At 39.2% G+C, this 24,355-nt stretch overlaps 1 protein-coding gene across 1 annotated transcript in view; it reads right to left on the bottom strand.

Annotated features, from left to right (window-relative positions):
• Positions 1–24,198, bottom strand: part of LOC119777382 (interferon lambda receptor 1-like) — a 24,268-nt gene extending 70 nt beyond the window's left edge. The window contains exons 1-7 of the mRNA XM_038276238.1: positions 23,762–24,198; positions 17,839–17,962; positions 15,126–15,298; positions 13,365–13,495; positions 8,639–8,795; positions 6,941–7,068; positions 1–640 (exon numbers count right to left, since the gene is read on the bottom strand). The exon at positions 1–640 is cut by the window's left edge and continues 70 nt beyond it. Of these exons, the coding sequence (XP_038132166.1) occupies positions 17–640; positions 6,941–7,068; positions 8,639–8,795; positions 13,365–13,495; positions 15,126–15,298; positions 17,839–17,962; positions 23,762–23,813 (1,389 nt within the window). The 5' untranslated portion in view covers positions 23,814–24,198 and the 3' untranslated portion in view covers positions 1–16. The remainder of the gene's footprint in view (positions 641–6,940; positions 7,069–8,638; positions 8,796–13,364; positions 13,496–15,125; positions 15,299–17,838; positions 17,963–23,761) is intronic.
• Between the last annotated feature and the right edge of the window lie 157 nt (positions 24,199–24,355).

Below are 24,355 nucleotides of genomic sequence, written 5' to 3'. Positions count from 1 at the left end.
AACATCGCAGAACCCATCAGGCTCTGCACATGTAGTCGCCGTCGAAGTTTGATTGTTCTTCGTCCGTCCAGGAGGACGCCGCGGAGGCAGGAGGCGGCGGCGGCAGAACCGGCTGCTCCAGAGCGCTGAGCTCCTCTAAATGGTGCTGCTCATCTTCCTCCTCCTCCTCCGGCTGACCGAATGTTAAACTGAGGAGGTTGACATCCTGTCCAACATTCATCACCTCCTCCTGCTCCTGCTCCTCCTCCTCCTCTGCTCCTCCTATCAAACAGTCAGAGCTCACAGGGTTCTGTTCAGCTACAGCCGGAGCTCCTGAAACAGCCTGATCCACAGGCTGCGGCGCCGAGGTTTCCGGCGTCCGATTGGAGCAGGAGCCCGACCGAGATTTCGCTTTGGAAGTTAAAGATGAGGATGAAGATGAGGATGAGGAGGAGAGAGGGTTGGCGCCGGCCCGCTGCGCGTAACCGGCCCACAAAGAGGTCATACCAGAGGTCGCATAGCTGGACTCCTCATCCGTTCCCTCCAGCAACAAGCGACTGGAGGTACGGCTGCTGCCTGCAGGGGGCGCCATCAACCTGATGTTGGACAGAGAGCATCTCCAGGGGGAAACCAGCCCTTCCTGCAAGGTACTGATGGAGGTCTGAGGGAGAGAAAGAGACGGAGGATCTGCTGAGTTTATCTCATGGTAAAAACATCGGATCATCTGCAGCGTCTCAGGAGGCTGAGAAAAGGTTTAGGAGGAGCGAACAAGAAGCTGGAGGGATAAGATGATCAGAGGTGCTGAAGGAGAAACTCACTGAAATATTAATAAAAAGTAAAACTGTTAAAGAACTTTTTAGCATCTCAGTGTATTTACCTTCTTTAGATAAATAAAATGATAATTAATAAAAGTTATTATTTAATTAATTAATGAAAAGCTGACTGATCTAATCCGTCCAGCAATGATGGATTAATAAGAGACCATTTTCCTAAAAACTTGAGTTTTCTCTCTTATATCAAGAGGATCTTTCTATAATATGAAGAACTAAATATTTTTTAACAATATTCTGAATTTTAAAAAAGTGCATAGTTATATATTAACTATATATGGGCCAGGAGCATTAAATATTGGCTAAACAAAACAAGAACCCTTTAGGTCCAGGATCTTCAACGTTTTCCAGGCCAAGGACCCTCAAACTGATGGCGAGATGGAGTGGGGACCCCCTAATTATATATATATTATATATTTATATATATATAATTATTTTTTATTTTAACCAGGAAAAAAATCCCATTGGGATTAAAAACCTCTTTTTCAAGGGAGTCCTGGCCAAGAGGCAGCAAAGTTACGAAACCAACATAGATAAATTAAAATAAATGACAAAAGAAGAAGAAAAGAAGAAAAACAAAAAAAAAACATATCAAGGAAAACAATTACAGATCATTGAGACTGCTTCAAATTCTTGTACTTTAAACTTAAGAGAATTTAAAGATAAAAACTCCAGTTTCTTTGTAAAACCTTCCATGCACAAGGAGCTGCATAGCTAAAGGCTTTCTGTGAGCATTGATGACTGAAAGACATCTTCTGCCTCCATTTATCTGGAGGTTTACTACAGTGTGTTGAATTCATGTTAATATGTATTTAAAGCCATTTAAAGACATTTCAATTAGTGGAAAAAATTGCAGGGGGTTATATAAAAAAACTAATCAGCCCAAACTTTCGTGACCCCATTCAGTACCTCTGCGGACCCCCTAGGGGTCGCGGACCCCCTGTTGAAGACCTCCGCTTTAGGTTATTGAATATGAAGATGAATCTGTGAAACTTATGATTTTAAATACCGACAGGTTCACCTATGTGTGTGTTTATTACGCTGTTTAAAAACACTTCTGTAGAAGTTAGAGGATCAACTTCAGCTTTTTACTCCAGTAAAACTGTAAAAGTACCATTTTTAAAACTACTTAAAGTATAAAAGTAAAAGTAATGCAGAAGCAAGCTTTACTGCTCTACCATATTAAAGGAACATTTTTCTACATTTCTGGGTGATAACTTCCTTAGACTTAATTTTTTTAGTTTTATAACTAATGGTAACAGCGTCACATTTAACTTTGCATCATCTTGAAAAACTATTTATTTTGGTATGTAGTGAGCAACAAGTTGGGGCAGCACCGAGTCCAACCACAAAGAAATTAATTGTCTGGATGAAACTAATTATTTTAATGGTTTTTATTTCATTTAAATACCAACAGGCCATCATGAAAATGAGCTTAATTGAAACAAAACTAACGAGTCTATTTTTTAAAATGTTAGGAGTAGAAAGTAAAAAGTTGTCTAACAAATAAATACTCCAGTAAAGTATAGATGACCAACATTTCTACTTTAGTAAAATGTTTGTACTTTCTATTTTTGAACAGAAGAAGGACAAAGTATTTGTATTTTTTTTATTTAACGCCTCTGTTAACATTTAGGGTGTGTCGCTCCAACATACTGTCAGAATATTTACCTAATGTAGCAACACTGAAAATATTTCCATCCGACAACGAGAGCAGAGAACGAATCAGCTCAACTCTTCAGGAGAAGCTAATAAAAAACAAGATTTTAAGAAATCTGATGTTTTTTATTTCCAGACTGTTCACCTTTAGCAACACATGAATATTAGCATGTTGCTAAAGCTGGCCATACACTGTGCAGCATCACACTGGCATCTTAAAGTTTCCTGAACGCTCAGAGAGAAAAGTTGCAGCAATCTGGTTCTAAGATTAGCCACCAGATCCACTAAAGCTGCGATCGTCGCACGCAGCCATGGCTCAAACTGTACGACGAAACGGTGGGGTTTAAAGGTCACGATGTATGTTCTCACACTGTGCGACTCGACGCTCTGATTACCCAGTGGTGTCAAAAGTTCACACATTTGTTACTTCAGTAGAAGTATAGATCCTGCAGTTTAAAAACACTCTGGTAAAAGTTGAAGTATCAACTTGACCTCTTTACTCAGTAGAAGTGAAAAAGTATGTGCTCCAAAAACTACTTAAAGTATAAAAGTATAAAGGAACCTTTAATAAAAACAGCCAGATGCCACTATGTGAATTAAAAGCTCAATTTTCGACTATTTCTAAAAGTTTTTTGAGATAGGGCCAAGGATGAGGGAGGTCTTGTTGGTCTCCGTCTCCCGTTACGCTCTCGCCTGTGTCCGACCTTGCAGACATTTCAATGCTCCTGTGTAATATCTTTATTTGTAAATATCTCATACAACGTGGGAAACCTGCGGCTTAAAATCCGGTGCGGCTTATAAAAGCACAAAATTGATTTTCTTTCTAAAATTAGAGCGTGCGGCTAATAATCAGGTGCGCTCTATAGTCTGGAATTTACGGTAATTAAACCATCTCGTTCTCCTTCACACTGAAGGAACGTCTTCTGTTTATTTTCCATTTAGCCTAAACAACTTAAAAGGAAATAAAATCTCATTTTGATATTCTTAGCAGCAGAACTAATTGTAAGTTCTGTGTTAAATGAAAGTCATTAAAGCATTTCTAATTTTTAAGTCACATTAAGTTATTACCTGCAGCAGAGTGACGCCTATATATAAAAACCCGCTTGTTTCCAAAGATGTAAAACAACCAAACGCAGCATGAAACATTCACAGGAAACTAGACGGTATTTGCACACTTCAGGGTTTTTCTGTCTCTGTTCTGCAGGCCGCAGATAAACCGCAATCGAGGCCGACCTGAAGTTTCCAAACCGAGCGCTGACATGCCCACCGTGCTGCTTTCCTGTTGTTCTCACACACGTTCACTAAAATAAGCTCAATTTTAGAACAAGTAGTCTAACAGCTACTTGTTCTCCTCCGGTCTTAAATAAAACACTTCTTACACATTACATTGATTTAGATTTGAAATAAAACCTCTTTTTAAGGTAAATCTCAACTGATAAGCTGATGAACTGACTGATGTCAGTGTTTGCTCCTCTGCAGATGAGTGATGAATGTACAGATGGGAGGATGGCAGCTATGTTGCTTCAGAGAAGCAGCAGATCTAACGAGGGGTTAATAAACCAGATTGAGTTGAACCTCCCTGTGAGGACAGAGGTTTGCTTTCAGAGTTCTTCCTCGAGGTTAACTTCCTGTCAGAAACCACGGCTCTGTTTGTGCTTTTTAAACAGAAACTCATGAGGCGGCTTTCTGAGAAACCTTCTAGAGCCGCCGCCTGGTTTCTTTAATCCACGGCTTTACTGAGACAGATGCACATGTAGCTCAGCATACTGCGTCAGGCCAGCATGCAGCCAGTAATACACATTACAAAGAGTATCCTCTGCCTCTGCTCTCCTTACAGCCAATCGTGATTTTTATTTCTGATTTAGTCGGGTTTTTGTCGTACTTTTGTGCATAAAACAACCAAACAACTCCTTCACTACGTCCACCACACAGTAGCTTTATAATAAAAAACATTGCAAGGCTGTTTGACGAGGATCTTCAGGGTTTATACAGGAATGAGTAACTCTAATTTAATGCTTTTTAAAGCTATTTTAATGCTCTGAGAAATAATTTTAATCACAACAAGTACCCATGATTCTTCTATCTATCTATCTATCTATCTATCTATCTATCTATCTATCTATCTATCTATCTATCTATCTATCTATCTATCTATCTATCTATCTATCTATCTATCTATCTATCTATCTATCTATCTATCTATCTATCTATCTATCTATCTATAAAAACAAGGCCAAATCCTTCGTCATCTTTACCGTCGACAGGCTGCAGTCATATCCCAAATTCCTTGTTTTTCAGCAACTATTTCCATTTTCCATTCCCTAGGTTTTTCTCCGCCTTCAGCTTCTTTTTTCCGAACATACGGCTTTACGATCAACTGCAAAAACTCGGACCAGATAAATCTGATATATCTGAGGAAATTGTTTGTATAAACGTTTGTTTTTGTAATAAATTATTTTAAATGCCACTATAATTACATTTAATACATTTTAAAGCCAATTAAGGCCTTAATTTAAAAAAATAATAATTTAATGACCCCTGGAAACCCTGATCTTCATCTCTGGGATTTTTTTCACAGAGAATTAAGTATTTATAGGGAGAAGATTATATAACTTAGTTGACAGTAGGGTTGTCAAAAGTATCTATACTAAAAAAAGTATCGCTACTAAAAACGTTGTATTCGGATACAATACTCATTTTCAAAAGTATCGATACAGTGCCACCACCAGTGGCACCTAATCAGTCATTCGTCTAAAGAGCAGAATAGAGGACAATGTATAATTCTACGCACTTTTCAGTTTCAGACTTTTTTTGTAACAGGTGCAGCTGCTGAGAATGATTTTTGTTTCTTAACCGGTTTGGCTAGCGTCATTGCTATGTGTGCAAAGCATAGCCAAGGAAGGAACACAGGAAGTTTTTTATCAAGCTTGCTTAATATTGTGCACAGCAAACAACCTCAAAATATTGTTCTTATTGTTTATTGTATTTATTTATTGTATTTTATTTATTAATGCAAATATTTCTGTTGAATTTTGGAGTCTTTGTTTTATCCTTTTGGTATCGAAAATGGTATCGAGTATCGAATATTTTCCTTAGTATCGGTATCGAGTTGAAAAGTTTAGTATCGTGACAACCCTAGTTGACAGGATTTGAAGTTTATTTGTTTTTAGTTTGTTTAATATGAGCGACATGCGGATCATTTTATTTTTATTTTCTTATTTTAACAGTACTGAAGAACTGCTGCAATTATTTTCAGATTACACATAAATAGATTAATTAAATCCACTGGGGAAAAGGAATGACTTTCAGGTTAGGATTAGGATTCACTCGGTGGTAACAACCTACTGAGCCTCCTGGCATAATCTGAAGCCGTTCATTGGGACGGATACCCGCTAATAACGATGATTACTAAGGGTATGCTAGCCTGGCTGAGCGGACAGAATCAAAAACATGGAGTTCTCTATCGTGGAGGAAACAAAGATATCGTCTGAGTGGAGAAGCTCTGCTAGGAAGCAGCTTAACGGATGCCAGTTTGACCAGTTTGTTTTTTATTAAAGGTCATGAAGAATCCCACCTTCCTCCAACATCTGTTCGGTGCCTCTAGTTTAACTCAGCTGGTTTCTTCTCTTTTTTACAGAACGTAGCGCCAACTAGGAGATAGATATCATAATTTAAAATCTAGATTCTGGTTCATTCTATTCCTGTTTTAGACTCTGAGACTTTAATAATGAAACAAAATGCTAATTTTACCACTGAGCAACTGTTGCTTTTGAACTTTTTCCTTCCACTAAACTTTCTAGGAACATGCTAATACTATTTCACTCTATACTGATATTCTTAGATGCTGAATTTGAGTTTTAACTCCAGAATCCACACTTTCAGCATCAGAAATAGAAAATACAGATTTTATTTTTTATTTTTTAGTTATAACGGCACTAGTGGCTCGTTTTTTTAGAAATTAGGCTGACAGGAAAAGGGGAATTCCAGAGGGGGAAAGACATTCAGCAAGACACAGGTCGGATTTGAACCCGGGGTCGTGCTCGCTAACCATTGTACCACCGAAACACGCCTGGAATACTGAACCTTTAAATAATACACTGGAAAAAATCAAAATCTAGATAAGTTATTTTTTCTTAATATAAGTGCATTTGTTCTTGGATTGAGGAAGAAAAAGAGACATTTTGCCAATAGAACAAGACAATTTACATTTAAAATAAGAAAACACAATTGGGTTCTCTTTTTTCAAGTGCATGTTATCTCATTATTTTATTTTAAGAGTAAAAATACTCATTCCATTCCGTTTACCTTTTCAAATTAAGGGAAAATACAGTTGATTTAAGAAATGTTTAACTTATTTCTAGATCGTTTTTCCAGTGTATTCTCATTGTTTTATAAACTTTATTATCTTGTTTCAGATCTTAAAACTGGCTGCTGCCATTTTTCTGCTGTGCTTCTGGAAGCGTTTGACTCACCAGGACCGACGGCATCAGGTTCCGTTTCAGACAGACGGATGGACAGATGGAACCGGTCCAGGTCAGCAGAGCCAAGATGGCGACCAAAACCAGCAGCAATAAACACAGCAAGCAGGCGATCAGCGAGTCTGCAAGGAGGACAGGTTACTGGAACCAGGAATCTCTTCCTCTCTTAATTAGGTGCTGGTTAGAGCTACTTCCTGACTGGTAACCTGGGTTACAGTTCAGTAATTGCTCTGGGATGTTAGTCACCCGTAAGCTTATAAATAGTGTTGCAACGATACCTGGCTTTGCAATATCTGCTCATACCATCTGATTGAAATGGATGTGTGTGTAATATGAAGAACTGCAGACTACTGTGATGTAAAATAATCACCATCATGGCTTTTGTCAAGCTGCTGCCTACCTTTGTGAAGCAGGAAAAAGACTAATAAAGTGAATCCAGTAGAACTTTTTATTGCCTACCTGGAATGGGTGACGATAGGGATGCACGATATAATCGGCCCCCTATCGGTATCGGCCTTAAAACTGAATATCGGACATCGGCCACCCCACCGATATTTAACCCGATATTTGATCAGCTTCTGAGTTTCTAAAGTCTAAAAAAAAAATGAAGTACTGCTTCTTCTTCTTCTTCCTCAAAAACGTATTTTTTACAGACTTAAAAACTTCTAAAGACGAGGGAAAAAATATTGATCCATTAAAATATCCCAATATCTTCATATGCTGATATATTGCCATTTAAAAACACCATATCAATCTCTTTTACTAATGAAATATTGCTATATGTCATCGTTATGCTACGAAATCCCCCGAAAATTCACGAAATGTGGCCATATTTTTATATGTTGATATATTGACGCGGTATCGATCTATTTTACTAACAAAATCTCACAAGAATTTGCAAAATATCACGAGAGTTTGAAACAGAACGATGAAATTTCACGAGATTTTGAAAGAAAAATAGATCGATACCGCGTTTTAAAAATCAATTTGATATCAGCATATGAAAATATATTTGAGTTTATTATTTTTCAAAGTGTCAGAAATGGATAACAAAACTGCTATTTTCAATGACTACTTATTTTTGTCCAGCTTTAACATCAGTATCGGTATCGGTTATCGGCTACATGAGTTTGAAATATCGGATATCGACCAAAATCCCAATATCGTGCATCCCTAGGTGACAATAGTTGAAGAAACGTTTGGCTCTTAAAATGGTATCGGTGCCCTATTTGTTGGTACTAGCAGGTACCGATACCTCCATTTTAGGGCAGTATTGGGCCCTGTCCGATACCGGTATCGGTGCAACACTACTCATAAACATCAGAAAACATTCAGTTAAAACAATCCAATCTGAATTTCTTAAAATTATTCCACATTTTTGGTGGAACTAGCTCTATGCACAGCTCATCTACTTCCTGAACTTCAACAGTTCCTTTATTTGCCGTTTTTCATCACTGGACAAACTAAATACTCCAGATATGTTTGGCCATTGTCGTCATGGTTACTGAGGCCAGACACACCTGGATGAATCAGTCTGTCCGGTGAAGAAAGACAGAGAAGTGTGAGGGACAGGAAGTGGTGGAGCTGGCTGTAGAGCTCATTGACCCCCCTAAGCTGGGGAAGTCTTTGGAGGTCTTCACCTCCATGAAAGCAGAAGCCTGGTGGAGAAAGAGGAACAGGAAATGGACCCACCTGAGGGAAGTTTCCACGCTGGGTAAATGCAAACAGGTTGGCTGAAGTTGGACTCCAAGGCAAGTAATTTGTCAGCGATGCGGAAGGAGAAGCAGTGCGTTCTGTCCAGGGCCAGGTTCGACACGTCGTGATTCAGGCTCCAGAATTCCTGGGGGTCCTGAGGACGAGACGTTGCTCATTAAACGGATCAGAACCTTTACAGCTGCAAACTGGATTAGGATTAGTTTCCTGGTTGCCTGGTGGTCTGAATAAATAATAAAAACCTTTTGTTTGAAGCAGCGGGCAGATCAAAGCATTTTTTCAAACCTTACTGTTAAACTTTTCTATCTCTATAATCATTCTTTCTCTCTTCTCCCATTCTGCAGCATTCATTCAAACCCTAGCTTGGTTCTGTTTGGCTGTGACACCATCTTCATCAATAACTTTGGTTATAGATAATAGATGAGCTGGGTCTGCCTTTAAGTCTTTAGTTTCTCCTACAAATAGCTATGGGCTCAGCTTTAACTGTGACTAACTGGATGTTCTCTCTTTGGTAATTAAAGTAAGTAAATCCTGCAAAGTTACTGGATGCAATCAGCTGGAAAACTTTAATCTGACCAGATGGTCTGGTTTAATTGTCTTTCTAAAGTGTCCTGATAGGAAAAATGTTGTGAATTGGTGCTACATTAATACATTTAACTGGGTTTATGGCTCTTTATACTTTTTTTAAATTAGTAGAAATGTTCTTTATTTGAACCCTGAACTTGCAAAAAATGCCTCTATGTCTCCTGAAAATATATCGTGCATTTTCACAGACCCCTCTTCTCCTCATTTCCTGTGATTTCTCTATGCAGATGATGTTCCACGATAAAACGCGCCTGCAGACATGAAGTCTGAGTCTGACCTCCACAGGCTGCTGCTGTTATTAAACTAAAAAACAAATATACAGTATTTTCACGACTATAAGGCGCATATAAACGTCTTTTTTCCCTCAAAATGTGCGGCGCACCCTATGTGTGTTGTTACTGCGGACGTTGTTGAGACCGCCATGAGAACGTTAAAGGGGAAGTGTGGGTGATGGATTGTGATTTTTAGGAGAAAGACTTTGCCTAAAGAGACTTTTCCAGCTGGAGTCGTTATTAAGGCAAATGAAAAGGGCTGGATGGACGAGGAGATGATGAAAGAGTGGCTGAATGTAAGGAGACCAGGTGGTTTTTTCCACGCATCACCATCGCTGTTAATCTGTGACTCCATGCGTGCCCATCTCACAGCCGATGTGAAAAACATGGTGAATCAAATGGACGCTGTGCTCGCCGTTATCCCGGGAGGTCTGATAAAGGAACTTCGACCGCTCGACATCGGTGTGAACCGGCCGTTCAAAGTAAGGCTGCGAGCGGCGTGGGAGCGACGGATGACAGACAGAGACCACAGTTTCACGAAGAGTGGAAGGCAGCGCCGGGCAAGTTACGCCACAGTTTGCGGATGGATTGTTGATGCTTGGACTAACGCGTCTGCTGGCTCTGTTGTTCCAGCTTTCGCAAAAGCCGGCATCATTTCTGAGGAGCCGCGCGGCACGGAAAGCGACTCTGACAGCGCAGAAGGGGAAACTGGCATGTCTGATTTAGCGCAGCTGTTTAATTCAGAAACAGAGGATGATGACTTTGATGGGTTTGATTAATACTTTGTAATAAATACATGAATAAAGCACAAACATACTCAGTTTTGCTCCCGCTCTATTTTTAAATACGCAGTAGAAGTATTTAAATGTAGTAGAGGATATGTACCGGTATATAAAACCGCGCCCTATAGTCCGGTGCGCCTTATGGTCGTGAAAATACGGTAATAGAGATTTTTTTTTCTTATTTTAGCCATAAATCATCTCATTCCATTGCTGAATTTTTCCAGTTAGCTGCTCAAATCACTAACATGTAATTTTTAGTTGTGCAGGTAGTTGGACAGCTTCCAGAATCCAGAAGTTCGGCTGTAAAGTCTGGGATCTGATGATGCTTCCAAACCGTTTCTCTAATGAACTGCGGCTATAAAACAGGCTCAACTTGTTCATTTTATTCCCGTTCATGAGATGATTAACTGGATGGGATCAGCATCCTCTAACCTGAACCTGTAACAACAGGCTCACAGGAGGCATCCAACCTGAGGGGTTGAAATGGTGCGGCGCGGTGTAACAGCTCGGTATTAAGGACTTTAACCCCCCCCGATATAAATCCTTCAAACGCCACCATAGAGTGGAACGGCTGTAACGGTTCAACAGGCAGCGGATTATAGAAGATTGTGACATTTTCTATTATTATCTTTCTACAGCGCCTTTAAACGGCTGCAGCCTCATCTGTCCCCTTTCTGCATGTAGATACTGTTTTATTAGCTGGTTCCCAGCCCACAGAGGCTTATTAGATACTAGACAAACAAGATGATAACAGGTTTTAAGCAACTTAAAATCTATAAAGCTCAGATAGGATAAGGCACACTCTGCCTTCTGCCAACAGTTTTACAACTTTAAATATCATCATCATCTGGAAACCAAAACAAATCTGCATTATTTATCTTTATGCGCTCAAATAATAATAGTCTGAGATGATAGTAAAGAGACGATAAAGGAGGAAATGATTCCAAAAAAAGTTCAAAATCAATCCACTGGACTTTGTTTCCAAGTTTGAAGACGTTTCTCTTCCCATCCAGGAAGCTTTTTCAATCCTAAATGTCAGGAATAGCGTTGAGTTCCAGGTTTTATACAGCAGCCCAACAAAGCCTTGTTTTAGTTTAGAAAACATTAAAAATTGAAATGGACGGACAGGTCCAGCCCTTTGGAATGAGGGCCGACAAAATCTTCAACCACCTTAAGGTCAGAGAGCAAATAGGCGAGGTGCCTGAGAACCCTGGGAGCCTTTTTCCACTTGGATCCCCGCTCTTTTTGGCCCTCATGTCCCTCCGTTGTCGCACAAACTTGCCCCACCTTCCTCGCTGCCTCAGCCGTATCGAGACCCACAGCTAGTTTCTGATTGTCCCTCTTGCGTTGTGGCGTGGAATATTGAAAAATGCTTCAATATTGGGCATAAATCAAAAATATCTGCGACAAGCTCACTGCGACAGGAGGATAACCGGCCATTTAGCTGCCGTCTGCCCCTTGCAGCTGATTTCTCGCGTTCTGACTGCATGTGAGATAATGAAGCATTGACATCCTTGGTGCCATTCTAAATTTGTTTTCTTTTTTTACAAATGCGGCAAAATGATCCTTCCCGCCGACAGGCTGCAGCCACGTCCCAGATTCCTCATTTTCCAGCCACTTTGTTTAAACTTGCATTTTCTCATTCTCTAGCCCAGCGGTCCCCAACCACCGGGCCGGTACCGGTCCGTGGGTCATTTGGTACCGGGCCACACAGAAAAATAAATATATATATATATATATATATATATATATATATATATATATATATATATATAATGTATCGACGATCAGAGTCTGAGTGATGTTTTATTTTGAAAATTGCTGTATTCTCTCCCAATTCCATCAGTCGGTGCATCTGTGCCTCTTGACACAGGTTAATTCAGGTCAAGACTCATCCTATCTATAACATCCGATCTTTGTGAGGCGGGATTTTCTGCGGTTACAGCGACCAAAACAAAGCTACGGAGCAGACTGGACATCAGGAGCACACTTCATCTGTTATTTTCTCTAATTAAGCCTAGATGGGACCTGCTTGTTGTTTAATTTTAATGCTGTTTGCATTTGATGTCATGCCAGTCGTATCATTTTACTTGATCGTATTAACCCCCCCCCGGTCCGTGAAAATATTGTCTGACATATAGCGGAGCGTGGTGCAAAAAAGGTTGAGGACCGCTGATCTAGCTGCTACACTTCTTTTTCAAACATGCTGCTTTACGACCAACTGGAAGCAGGAGTCAAATATATTTCATACAACAAATCTGTCAAAACTGTTTTAAAACATATATTTCTTTTAAAAATTAATGCAATTTTTTTGCTACCGATTTTAATGCCCTTTTAAAAAAAGTTTATATAGTGACTTTAAATTAGGGCTGCAACCAATGATAATTCTGCAAATCGATCAATCTGTTGGATTAATAATCTGATAGCCAAAGGTTCATTGAAGAAGATTTTTAAGAACTTAAACCAGGTGAAACTAAAACGTTAGTTCTGAATAGAGCATATTGACAGAGGAAAAAGTCTTTTTTATATCTTAGATGCAAAATTTTCATATATTTTTTTTACAATTGTCTTACAATTGCTGCTCTAAGTGCGTTGCTCTGTCAGCTAAAGGTCTATTTTACAGTCTCTGTACTCAATTTAACGATTAATTGACTAAATTAGTTGACGATTATTTCAATAATCGATTAATCCGGTTAATTGTTTCAGCCCTACTTTAAATGCTTTTTAATGAGCCACAGAAACCCTGTTTGATTTAAAGTCTTGTACTCTAAATGTGAATAAAGTACGGAAGAGGATTAGGGCCACTGAAAAAAAAAAAAAATGTTACCTGATTTTTTTAATTTTATTTCAGTATAGTATGGGAAAAAATTTCAGAATTCTGACTTTTTTCTCAGAATTCTGAGATTAAAGTCAGAATTCTTTTTTCAGTGGCCCTAACCCTCTTCCGTAATAAAGCTACAGAAACATAAAGTGAAAGAAAAAAAATAGTAAAAAAAAGAAAATCATTAAAACACCAGAATCTAAAACAACACGTTCAACATTATCAGTCGTAGTTCGCAGCTCTACCTGATGGTCAACCCGGATCTCGTAACGGATTCTGTTATAAATCTCCCAGAGGTTCCGGTACGGAGGCAGAAGTTCCACGCAGAAGATGGAGCCGCAGAGCGTGACTTCGATCTCGGGCGGAGGAAGGTGAGCTGGAAAAGCAGAGACACAATCACCAGACTAATTCATCGCTACTCAAACCCCCATCTGCTGAAAGCTCATCTTAAATACAATACATGCTGGATAATTAAACCTGCTATGAGGCTCTAATTAAAGGAGCCATCAGCTGTAAATCTGACTTTCTCACCTGCGTTGGGCTAATACTAGCTCCACATGAACCCACTCATTCACAAGTCAATCATGCGCCCCTCCCCAAGGAAAGAAAATACCATGAAAGGGAGTCAGAACAAGCTCTACACTGCAAAAAAATCTAAATCTAAATAAGTCATTTTTCTTAAAATAAGTAAAATTTTCCTTGAATTGAGGGAGTGAGACACTTTTTCAATGGACAAGACAATGACATTTAAAACAAGAAAAAACAATTGCTTTGTCTTATTTCAAATGCATTATATCTAATTATCTTATTCTAACCGTGAAAATTCTCATTCCGTTGGCAAATCATCTTAGTTACCTCCTTAAATTAAGGTTAAATCCACTTAATTTAGGATTTTTTTTTAACTTATTTTTAGATTGAATGGTTAAAAACATGAATTTAAAGATATTTTCTGGGGGATTTTATAAGTAAAACACCAGGTAAGGACTCCAGGAGTAAATTAAAGGAGGGTCTTTAATCCCAAGATGGTTTTAATTCTGACATCCCTAAAGTCAGAATATTTTTTAAAGTCAGAATTCTGAGATTAAAGTCAAAATTCTAAGATTAAAGTCAGAAATCGGAGATTAAAGTCAGAAATCGGAGATTAAAGTCAGAATATTTTAAATTAAAGTCAAAATTTTGAGATTAAAGTCAGAAATCGGAGATATAACTGAATATTTTGATTAAAGTCAAAATTCTGAGATTAAAGTCAGAATATTTTGATTAAAGTCAAAATTCTGAGATTAAAGTCAGAAATCTGAGATTAGTCAAAAATCTGAGATTAAAGTCAAAATTCTAAGATTAAAGTCAGAAATCGGAGATTAAAGTCAGAAATCTGAGATTAAAGTCAGAAATCTGAGATTAAAGTCAGAATACTGAGATTAAAGTCAGAATTCCAAGATTAAAGTCAGAATTCCAAGATTAAAGTCAGAATTCCAAGATTAAAGTCAGAATTCCGAGATTAAAGTCAGAATTCCAAGATTAAAGTCAGAATTCCGAGATTAAAGTCAGAATACTGAGATTAAAGTCAGAATTCCAAGATTAAAGTCAGAATTCCGAGATTAAAGTCAGAATACTGAGATTAAAGTCAGAATTCTGAGATTAAAGATTAAAGTCAGACTTCTCATATTAAACTGAAATAATATTTAAAAATCAGTAAACTATTTTTTTTCCCAGTGGTCCCAGTAATCCTCCCCCTTACTTCCCAGACCTTTCCTACTGGGATTGTTTCTATATTCCAGCCTTTACTGGTTCAACACGTAGAAAAACAATTCGGTGGATGTGGTGTTTGAAAATCACTTGGTGCCAAACATGGCGGCGCTCTGTCCTGTTGCAGTTTTAAAACAAAGGAGCTGGAAAATCAGCAAATCCAGAAGGTCCATTACTAAAGTTGAGTTTAGAAATTAAAAACCGAGAAGCACTTGAAGAAAAACGTGTTTCTGGTCCAAAGAGGACGGAAGAAGACTCACCCAAAGGTTTGTAATCTTTAAGGACGGCAGGCTGGGATCTCTGGCCCTTCAGCTGAGCTTCCACCTGGATTTTAAAGGTCTCTGTGTATTCTTGGAACGCCTCAGTCAGGTTGCAGGTCAGCAGTTTCTGGACCTGCTGGCAGCCGGATACTGGTTCCCACTTTTTATTATTCCTTCAGAGGCCACACAGAAAAACAAACATCAGGGTTAGATTGAATCTGAGCATCTCCTGTCTGAACTGACCACAGATCTGATCCTGTTGGATCAGGGTTTGTTTGATCCATCAAGGCCTGACGGTATCTGAAGGCGTGGGGGGGGTTTGGAAACCATCAGCATCACAGACAGTCCCCACATTACAGAACAAAACACAGCAGATCTGACTTTTCACCCACAGAAGCAGGACTTCTAGATCAGGGGTAAATTAAAAACCAGCAATCAGCAACCAGTAAAGGTCCGGAGACATTTTTAATGGATTGCTACAGACATAAAACCTCTAGAGATATATTGATTGAGAAAAATGTTCAATACTTATTTACCCTGCTGTACATATCAACTTCTATCTGATGCAGTAATATTTCCAGTTGTGGTGTTTTCCCCAAAAAACCCACATTTAAGTCTAATTTAGTAATTTCTCTTTTTTTTATTATTAATCTTTATTTAAAGATTGCCTGGGAATATACAAAAGATGTTCTCTGAAAGGGAGGGAGGGTACGATTTAAGGGGAAATTTTAAGATTAATAGATGTAGAACAACAAGGGAAAGATTATGTTTATCAATTAGCGGAGTTAAATTGTGGAACAAACTAAATGAGAACCTAAAGCAATGCCCAAACATATTCCTTTTCAAAAAAATGTACAAAGAAATTATTTTCAGAAGGTATAGAGAAGCATTGTAGAAAGTTTTGTTTGTGTTTTTTGTTTTGTTTATTTGTATATACACTCACCGGGCACTTTATTAGGTACACCTGTCCAACTGCTCGTTAACACTTAATTTCTAAGCAGCCAATCACATGGCGGCAACTCAGTGCATATAGGCATGTAGACATGGTCAAGACAATCTCCTGCAGTTCAAACCGAGCATCAGTATGGGGAAGAAAGGTGATTTGAGTGACTTTGAACGTGGCATGATTGTTGGTGCCAGAAGGGCTGGTCTGTGTATTTCAGAAACTGCTGATCTACTGGGATTTTCACGCACAACCATCTCTAGGGTTTACAGAGAATGGTCCGAAAAAGAAAAAACATCCAGTGAGCGGCAGTTCTGTGGGCGGAAATGCCTTGTTGATGCCAGAGGTCAGAGGAGAATGGCCAGACTGGTTCGAGCTGATAGAAGGGCAACAGTGACTCAAATAACCACCCGTTACAACCAAGGTGGGCAGAAGAGCATCTCTGAACGCACAGTACGTCGAACTTTGAGGCAGATGGGCTACAGCAGCAGAAGACCACACCGGGTGCCACTCCTTTCAGCTAAGAACAGGAAACGGAGGCTACAATTTGCACAAGCTCATCGAAATTGGACAATAGAAGATTGGAAAAACGTTGCCTGGTCTGATGAGTCTCGATTTCGGCTGCGACATTCGGATGGTAGGGTCAGAATTTGGCGTCTACAACATGAAAGCATGGATCCATCCTGCCTTGTATCAACGGTTCAGGCTGGTGGTGGTGGTGTCATGGTGTGGGGAATATTTTCTTGGCGCTCTTTGGGCCCCTTGGTACCAATTGAGCATCGTTGCAACGCCACAGCCTACCTGAGTATTGTTGCTGACCATGTCCATCCCTTTATGACCACAATGTACCCAACTTCTGATGGCTACTTTCAGCAGGATAATGCGCCATGTCATAAAGCTGGAATCATCTCAGACTGGTTTCTTGAACATGACAATGAGTTCACTGTACTCAAATGGCCTCCACAGTCACCAGATCTCAATCCAATAGAGCATCTTTGGGATGTGGTGGAACGGGAGATTCACATCATGGATGTGCAGCCGACAAATCTGCGGCAACTGTGTGATGCCATCATGTCAATATGGACCAAACTCCCTGAGGAATGCTTCCAGCACCTTGTTGAATCTATGCCACCAAGAATTGAGGCAGTTCTGAAGGCAAAAGGGGGTCCAACCCGTTACTAGCATGGGGTACCTAATTAAGTGGCCGGTGAGTGCATGTATGAAGGTATATCTGTATACACATTTATGTATGTATATGTGTAGGTAGGTGTGTATTTATATGGATATATATATGCCAACATAATTATAAATATTGTAAATTGAAGAAATACAAGAATTAAAGGAGGAGCACATAAGTTTTACTTCTTCCTACATGTAATAGAGGTATATTAACCCAGGAAAGAAGGGTACCTTGTTTGTTGTTTTCTCTCCAATGTTTTTAAACATTGTTTTATTGTTTTTCTCTTGCATGTTCAAAATAAAGAATAAAAAAAAAATTTAAAAAAAGATGATTCAATAGGAAGTAAAACCATTCAGACTCAGAATATTAATAGATTCTGGGACTGATTATTTTTATTCATTTAGTTCAGGTGATTCACTTCATGATTTAAAACAATTGAGGTGTGAGAATCTGGCCCAGATGGTAAACATGACGGGACCTGTTTCTGTTTACGACACGTCTCCTGAACAACAACCTCCTTAAGGATCTCGTCTCATTTTGTTTTTCTCTCCAGAGCCAAACAGCCTGCAGCGGGTTCCACGGCCACCTACCTTTGGGTTTGAACACGGAAAGAGGTTTCAGGCGGAGCTCCTGCCCCGCGTTCCCATCTCAGGAAGTAACCTGAATGATCCAGAGTCACCCTGACCTCGGAGGGCGGTGGGAGCTCGCTCACAGCTGGAAAACAAACAGCCAAAACAGAAAAGTCTGGATGAATTCAACATTTTTAACAGGAGTTTTTCCAGGCAACTAAGATTTAAAGTCAGAGGGGGTAAAAACCAAGTGGTTTTACCTCATAATCTGTTATTAAATCACTGTTTTGTGCCACCATTTTATTTTATTCTGGACTTAATTCTGTAGTTTATTTAGATTTTTAAGGTATTGTCATATTTTCTCCTGGTTCTAACCTCAAACTTTTTATTTTAATGATATTTTCGCCCTTACCACATTGCGTTTGTTTTTGAAATATTGAATTTAGTCTGGATTTTTATTTGTGTTTTTACCCTGGCATTGCTCTGGTTTCAGATTACTGAAGGAACCTCTGCTGTCAAAGATAACCAGGCTTCAATCAGTCAATCATTAACAGATATATTTATGAGTGAGGCCGTTTTAGGAAGATGACGCCTCATTAGAAGAATAGTTAGAAAAACAGGAGGTTTGAAGGGACTTAAGAACAAATCGCTCTTTAAAAGAAAACAGCAGCTTGGTTTGGGTCAGAGAGGGTTCTGGAGAACCACATCCTTCCATTTGCTCTGATCTTCATGTGATCCAGAATCCTTCGTCAGATCTTAAAACTCCACTTGTTGTTTCAGGGCAGGTTGTGAGGAAAAGAGGAAAACTAGGATATTTTATGTTCCCAGAACTTTTGTGTTTTATGGAGTTTTTGATTTACTGAAGGTGAAAAATAGTTTGAACTAAAGGAAATTTCAGAATCAACCGTTTTACTTTGACTTCTTTGATACTTTGATTAAAGGCAGAATTCTGAGATTAAAGTCAGAATACTGAGATTATTTGCTCTGATCTTCATGTGATCCAGAATCCTTCGTCAGATCTAAAAACTCCACTTGTGGTTTCAGGGCAGGTTGTGAGGAAAAGAGGAGAGGGACCAAGTAGCACTAAATTGTTGACTTAGAAAAGACGCTGTCAAGGAACGCTATGGACAGCGGAAACATGCAAGAGGAGGAGAGTTTAGTGTCGGAGGTCGTGGATGAGTCTCCTCCGTCATCCATTTTTTATTTAGAGGAGGAAAGCGGGGACGAAGATGTTGTGGAAGAGGACGCCAGGGCGGCAGAAGCTTGGTTTGGTGTAGAAGGCTTCCAGCCGTACATGTTTGAGCCCTTGCCTCGCAACGCTGCCAGTTCTGTTAGCTCTACGCCTGCCGAAGACACAGACGTCCATCCCCGTGAACACTGGGACGGAACGCAATGGGAAAGGAAAGGATTCTGATTTCAAAGGACTTCAGCCTCCTCAGGAAGAAGAGTCGGCTTTGGCACTTTTCGTAGACCGCCTCGGTGTTTCTAGTCCAGTCCAACTTATTGTTAAAGTCCACTCCCAGGTAGTTATACTCCTCCACAGTGTCAACAGGAACCCCCTGGATGGAAACAGGGGTCACAGGTGTTTTTGTCCTCCTCAGATCCACTATGAGCTCCTTAGTCTTTGTCACGTTGAGCTGCAGGTGGTTCAGCTCACTCCAAGTGACAAAGTTGCCCACCACAGGCCTGTATTCACTCTCCTCACCCCTTTCAATGCAGCCAACAATTGCTGAGTCATCAGAAAACTTCTGAAGGTGGCAGGGCTCAGAGCAATAGCTGAAGTCTGAAAAGGGTGAAGAGGAAGGGGGAGAGGACAGTCCCCTGAGGGGCCCCAGTGTTGCTGACCACCCTGTCAGACACACAGTTCTGTAGGCGTACATACTGCGGTCTGCCCGTCAAGTAATCAACAATCCAGGACACGCAATCATCTTCTCACCTAGTAGAGCCGGGCGGATGGTTTTGAAGGCGCTGGAGAAATCAAAGAACATGATTCTCACTGTGCTCGCCGGCTTGACCAGAAGAGGCGGGGCTGGTAGGCGAACTGTAGTGGATCAGTGAAGGGCCTGACCATGGGCCTTAGCTGCTCCAGGACTAGCCTCTCAAAGGTCTTCATGACATTAATATACATGTTTACGCCAGAATGATTTGACATTTAAATATGACTTCCCTACGACTTTAATAGCAAATGTGTATTTCTATTGGTCTGCCTGGATATTTACAACATTTTTATTCATCAATGTGAACATCAAAGGCAAACGTCTTAAAGGGAAGAGAAACTGATCTGATTCATCTGAAAAAATAAAACAAAAACTGTAAAAAATGTTTTCTTTAGAAAAAAATCAGTGTAGAAAAATACAATTTGCAAAAAAAAAATCTGTTTAAAAAGGTATAGAAAAAATAAAGAAAATAGCAAATAAGTTATTTTATTAAAAACTTCAAAAAGTTTGTGGATTGCATTTTTTTTTATATCCATTTACAAAACGTTACCCCACCAAAAACTAGGATATTTTATGTTCCCAGAACTTTAGTGTTTTCTGGAGTTTTTGTTCAACTGAAGGTGAAAAATAGTTTGAACTAAAGGAAATTTCAGAATCAACCGTTTTACTTTGACTTCACTAGACCTGAAAAGATGAATCCAATAAATCGGTCACTGAAATAATCCTCAACTAATTTAGTAAATAATCAGCCTTTAAGCGGCGCATACAGACCCTCTAACCAGGGATGTCCAGAGTGCGGCCTTGGGGCCAGTTGTGGCCCCCAGGGTGGCCCTTTATTTTTAAAATAGGACAACAAACAGTTTGTGATTTTTATTAAAAAACTAACCTGGACAAGCTGATCTATGACACTTTATTAAAAAAAGCAGGATTTTATCAAATCCTTGTTGCTAAAACACAAAAAAAGAATCTAAAATCAAGGAGGTTTTATTTTCTGTGTTTTTCTTTTTAACCTATGAGCATGACTTTGATATTTTCAATATGTGATGATTTATAATCCCTACTCTACTTATTTCCTTTAAGTACAGTGTCAGAAGTTTATCATAGAGCAAGTAAAACTATATATCCATCCATATATATATATATATATATATATATATATATATATATATATATATATACACACACTTGCAAGTTTAATCAAATCAAAATGAAAACTTTTGGCCTGAGTACTTCAACTTTAAATTCTTTTGCCTTCGTGGCTTAAAGGTTTGGAAACAGCTGCTGTATCCCATCGGTTTCATTAGCAAACAACTTAGAGCAGAAATTAAACCAAAACTGAACAAAATATATCTATATTTTACATTTAAGATGTAAAATCTTTGTCTAAAAAACAAAAACAAACATAGTAGTATAAAATTCACCAGTAGGCTTGCCTGCTCCGCCATTAATTACTGGTTAGATGCTGGTAAAGGAGTTAAACTAGAGTTTTAACCAGACTATGACTAGTTTTACCACAGTAAAGAGAATAGTTAACCCAGGTTATCCAGCAGAAAGAGCTTGATGAACAGAACACATCGAGCTGAAAGACTAAACAAAAAGTAGCAGCAAATACAAACAACTTGGACTGAATCCATGGATCTGATTGATCAATTACTGGAAGGATCGTTAACTAATTTAGCAATTGATTAATCACCGACTGTAGGAAACAGACTCCAATACATTCTGTTAGCGGAAAGTTCAACACTAATTACGTCAAAATTGTAAAGATTATATAAACATTTGTTATTTCAGATTTTTGCTCTATTTAGAACTCCTCTAACTGTGGCAGTTTTAGCCTCACCGGGTTTAAATTCAGTATTAAAACTTCTTTAAGGCGCCTTTTTCTATCAGTTTATTAATTTAATCAAACAATTAAAGTCCTACAAATAATATCATCCAATTTACTCATAAAAAACCTCCTTTATTGAGCTGTGTCGGTCAGGAATGACAGCCCGGCCGATGTTAAAGGGTCCATCCATGTTTAGGGAAAATGCCTCTGCTACTTATTTATAAACTACTTTGTTTAGATTTCAGAGGAAAATAAATTCCCCAACAAGGATCTCTGTGGATGTGGGAGGAAGTCGACCTCCAGGCCACCAATATCCATTGAACAGAAGAAGAAGAAGAGCTTCACTGACAAACGTCTGGATAAATAGATCAACGGAGCTTAATATTTCAGTGTAAAGTCATGAAGGTGTTTGGTTTCACTGCATTTGCTGACATCAAAGCAAGTTGTGTCACATGCCAGATACCCGACGCGACAAGTTTGCACCCAAATGACTCTGCTGCTTTCATGTTTGTCGGTAATTATTGCAAGGTTGACACTGTGAGCATGATATGAATGCAAAACGTTCTGAATCCTGTGAGCTTCCTGCAAGGAAGTACCAGGCTAGGATCGCTGATTTATTATCACAAAAAACCATCTGTGTTTATTTTTAGTGTTTCTTTCCCCCATTACTGTTTCAAGCACAAAAAATGAATTGTAAGCCAAAAATGTAACAGAAAAAAAGCAATTTAGCTGTTTTCTCAGTTTTTTTTATTATTTTTATCTTTTTCATATTCTTTTTTTTTCATTTTCTTTTTAGTTTGTGTATTTTTATTATATATATTTTTTATTTTCAAAAGTTTTTTCTCCCAAATGTATTGTTTATAGATTGATTTTTACAGATCACAATCTCATCACTTCGTTAGTAAATAATTAAAGTCGTAGGGAAGCGGCTGTTCCAACCGTTGCATTTTTAAATTCTCCGGAATGGTGCCCGACTTTACACGAGTGAATAAAGTAAATGTGATTGGTCGATTATCAAGGGGGCGGGAATTTTGTGTCGAAAGCATCATGCTAACCAGTTAGCAACTTAGTGCTAGCAGGTTCCCAATGGAAAATTCCATTGGGACCAAGTAGCACTAAATTGGTGACTTAGAAACGACGCTGTCAAGGAACGCTATGGACAGCGGAAACATGCAAGAGGAGGAGAGTTTAGTGTCGGAGGTCGTGGATGAGTCTCTTCCGTCATCCATTTTTTATTTAGAGGAGGAAAGCGGGGACGAAGATGTTGTGGAAGAGGACGCCAGGGCGGCAGAAGCTTGGTTTGGTGTAGAAGGCTTCCAGCCGTACATGTTTGAGCCCTTGCCTCGCAACGCTGCCAGTTCTGTTAGCTCTACGCCTGCCGAAGACACAGACGTCCATCCCCGTGAACACTGGGACGGAACGCAATGGGAAAGGAAATCAGTGTAGAAAAATAAAATTTGCAAAAAAAAAAATAAATAAATCTATGTTTAAAAAAGTATAGAAACAAATAAAGAAAATAGCAAATAAGCTATTTTATTAAAAACTTCAAAAAGTTTGTGGATTGCATAGTTTTTTTTATTTCCATTTACAAAACGTTACCCCACCAATAATGGACAAAACAATAATGGAACAAATCTGACTCCATATTTTTTCTTTTACCAACACATCAGTGGACTGAGGGTATCTGGTTGCCCTGCATCTTATTTTAGGCCATCAGAAGTGGGTCAAAACACAAATGAAAGCCGTCGTTTCCTCATAATTTGTAAACAACAAAAAAATAAATATATGTAACTCCATGTAATAGTTTTAACTTGTGTTTCTAAGGCAACAGAAGTAGAAAGAATTCAGCTCTATGCCAAGGATGAAGCACGGTAGTGGCTGAGTGGTGATCTGGATTCATCCTGCGGTAAATAAATTAACGTTTCTCTGACTATTAAAGTATTTTCCAGTCAAACGTGAAGCCACCTGTTCACCATCTGAACGTGGAAAACATTGCAGCTACGACGGAAAGCAGAAAGGGACAAATTTCCTCTATACGAATTTAACAGCGCTTTCGACGACACAAATAACCCCCCCTGATTCTGCCGATAAAGACAGTTTGTTTCCCAGAAATGAATGAAAATACATGAAGAAGCGTCCCGGAGGTTCCAGCTGTCAGGCAGGTAAGCGGGGAACTCACCTGTCAGGACCAGAGGCAGCCAGGAGAGGAACCACAGCACTTCACTCATCATCTCTCAGTCCCATTTTCTCCTGGATGTTGATGCTTTTCCTCCCAAAGCGGATTAGTCCTTCCCGTTTACCCAGCATTACTCTTTACCAGTGAATAAAAACATATTTATTCCTAAAGAGTCCCGCTAACTCCAGTTAAGTGAGATAAAAACACCCACTCCCCGGAAATGTGCCGCTAGCTTAAACAGGGGCTAACACCATCCGTCTGAATAAAAGCAGAGAAAGTGGAGGAAGTTCCTGTTAGAAGCTCTGGATGCTCTGTTGGAATAAAAACAGAAAGGTTCCAGTCAGGGTCCATCATGGAGGAGTCCAGGGAAACATTCCCACTACGGACGAAGAGAACCGCAGCAGCCCCTGGCAGCCCGTTCACGTACTGCTGCTGGTGCGTTCACTTACATTTAGTTACTTTCTCAATCCCCCTATGATGAATTAAATTACCTTCCCAGTCTGACAGTTAGCAAACATTTTTTTATGATTCTACGGTTCTAGGAGGCTATAAAACTGAGGATAATAATCTAATATTTTATTTTTAAAGCAATTATTT

Source organism: Cyprinodon tularosa, unplaced genomic scaffold, assembly GCF_016077235.1.
Source record: "Cyprinodon tularosa strain WSP-4 unplaced genomic scaffold, ASM1607723v1 ctg123, whole genome shotgun sequence".
NCBI lineage: Eukaryota > Metazoa > Chordata > Actinopteri > Cyprinodontiformes > Cyprinodontidae > Cyprinodon > Cyprinodon tularosa.
Note: the sequence above shows the minus strand (reverse complement) of the source record. Positions and strands in the feature narration are given on the sequence as shown.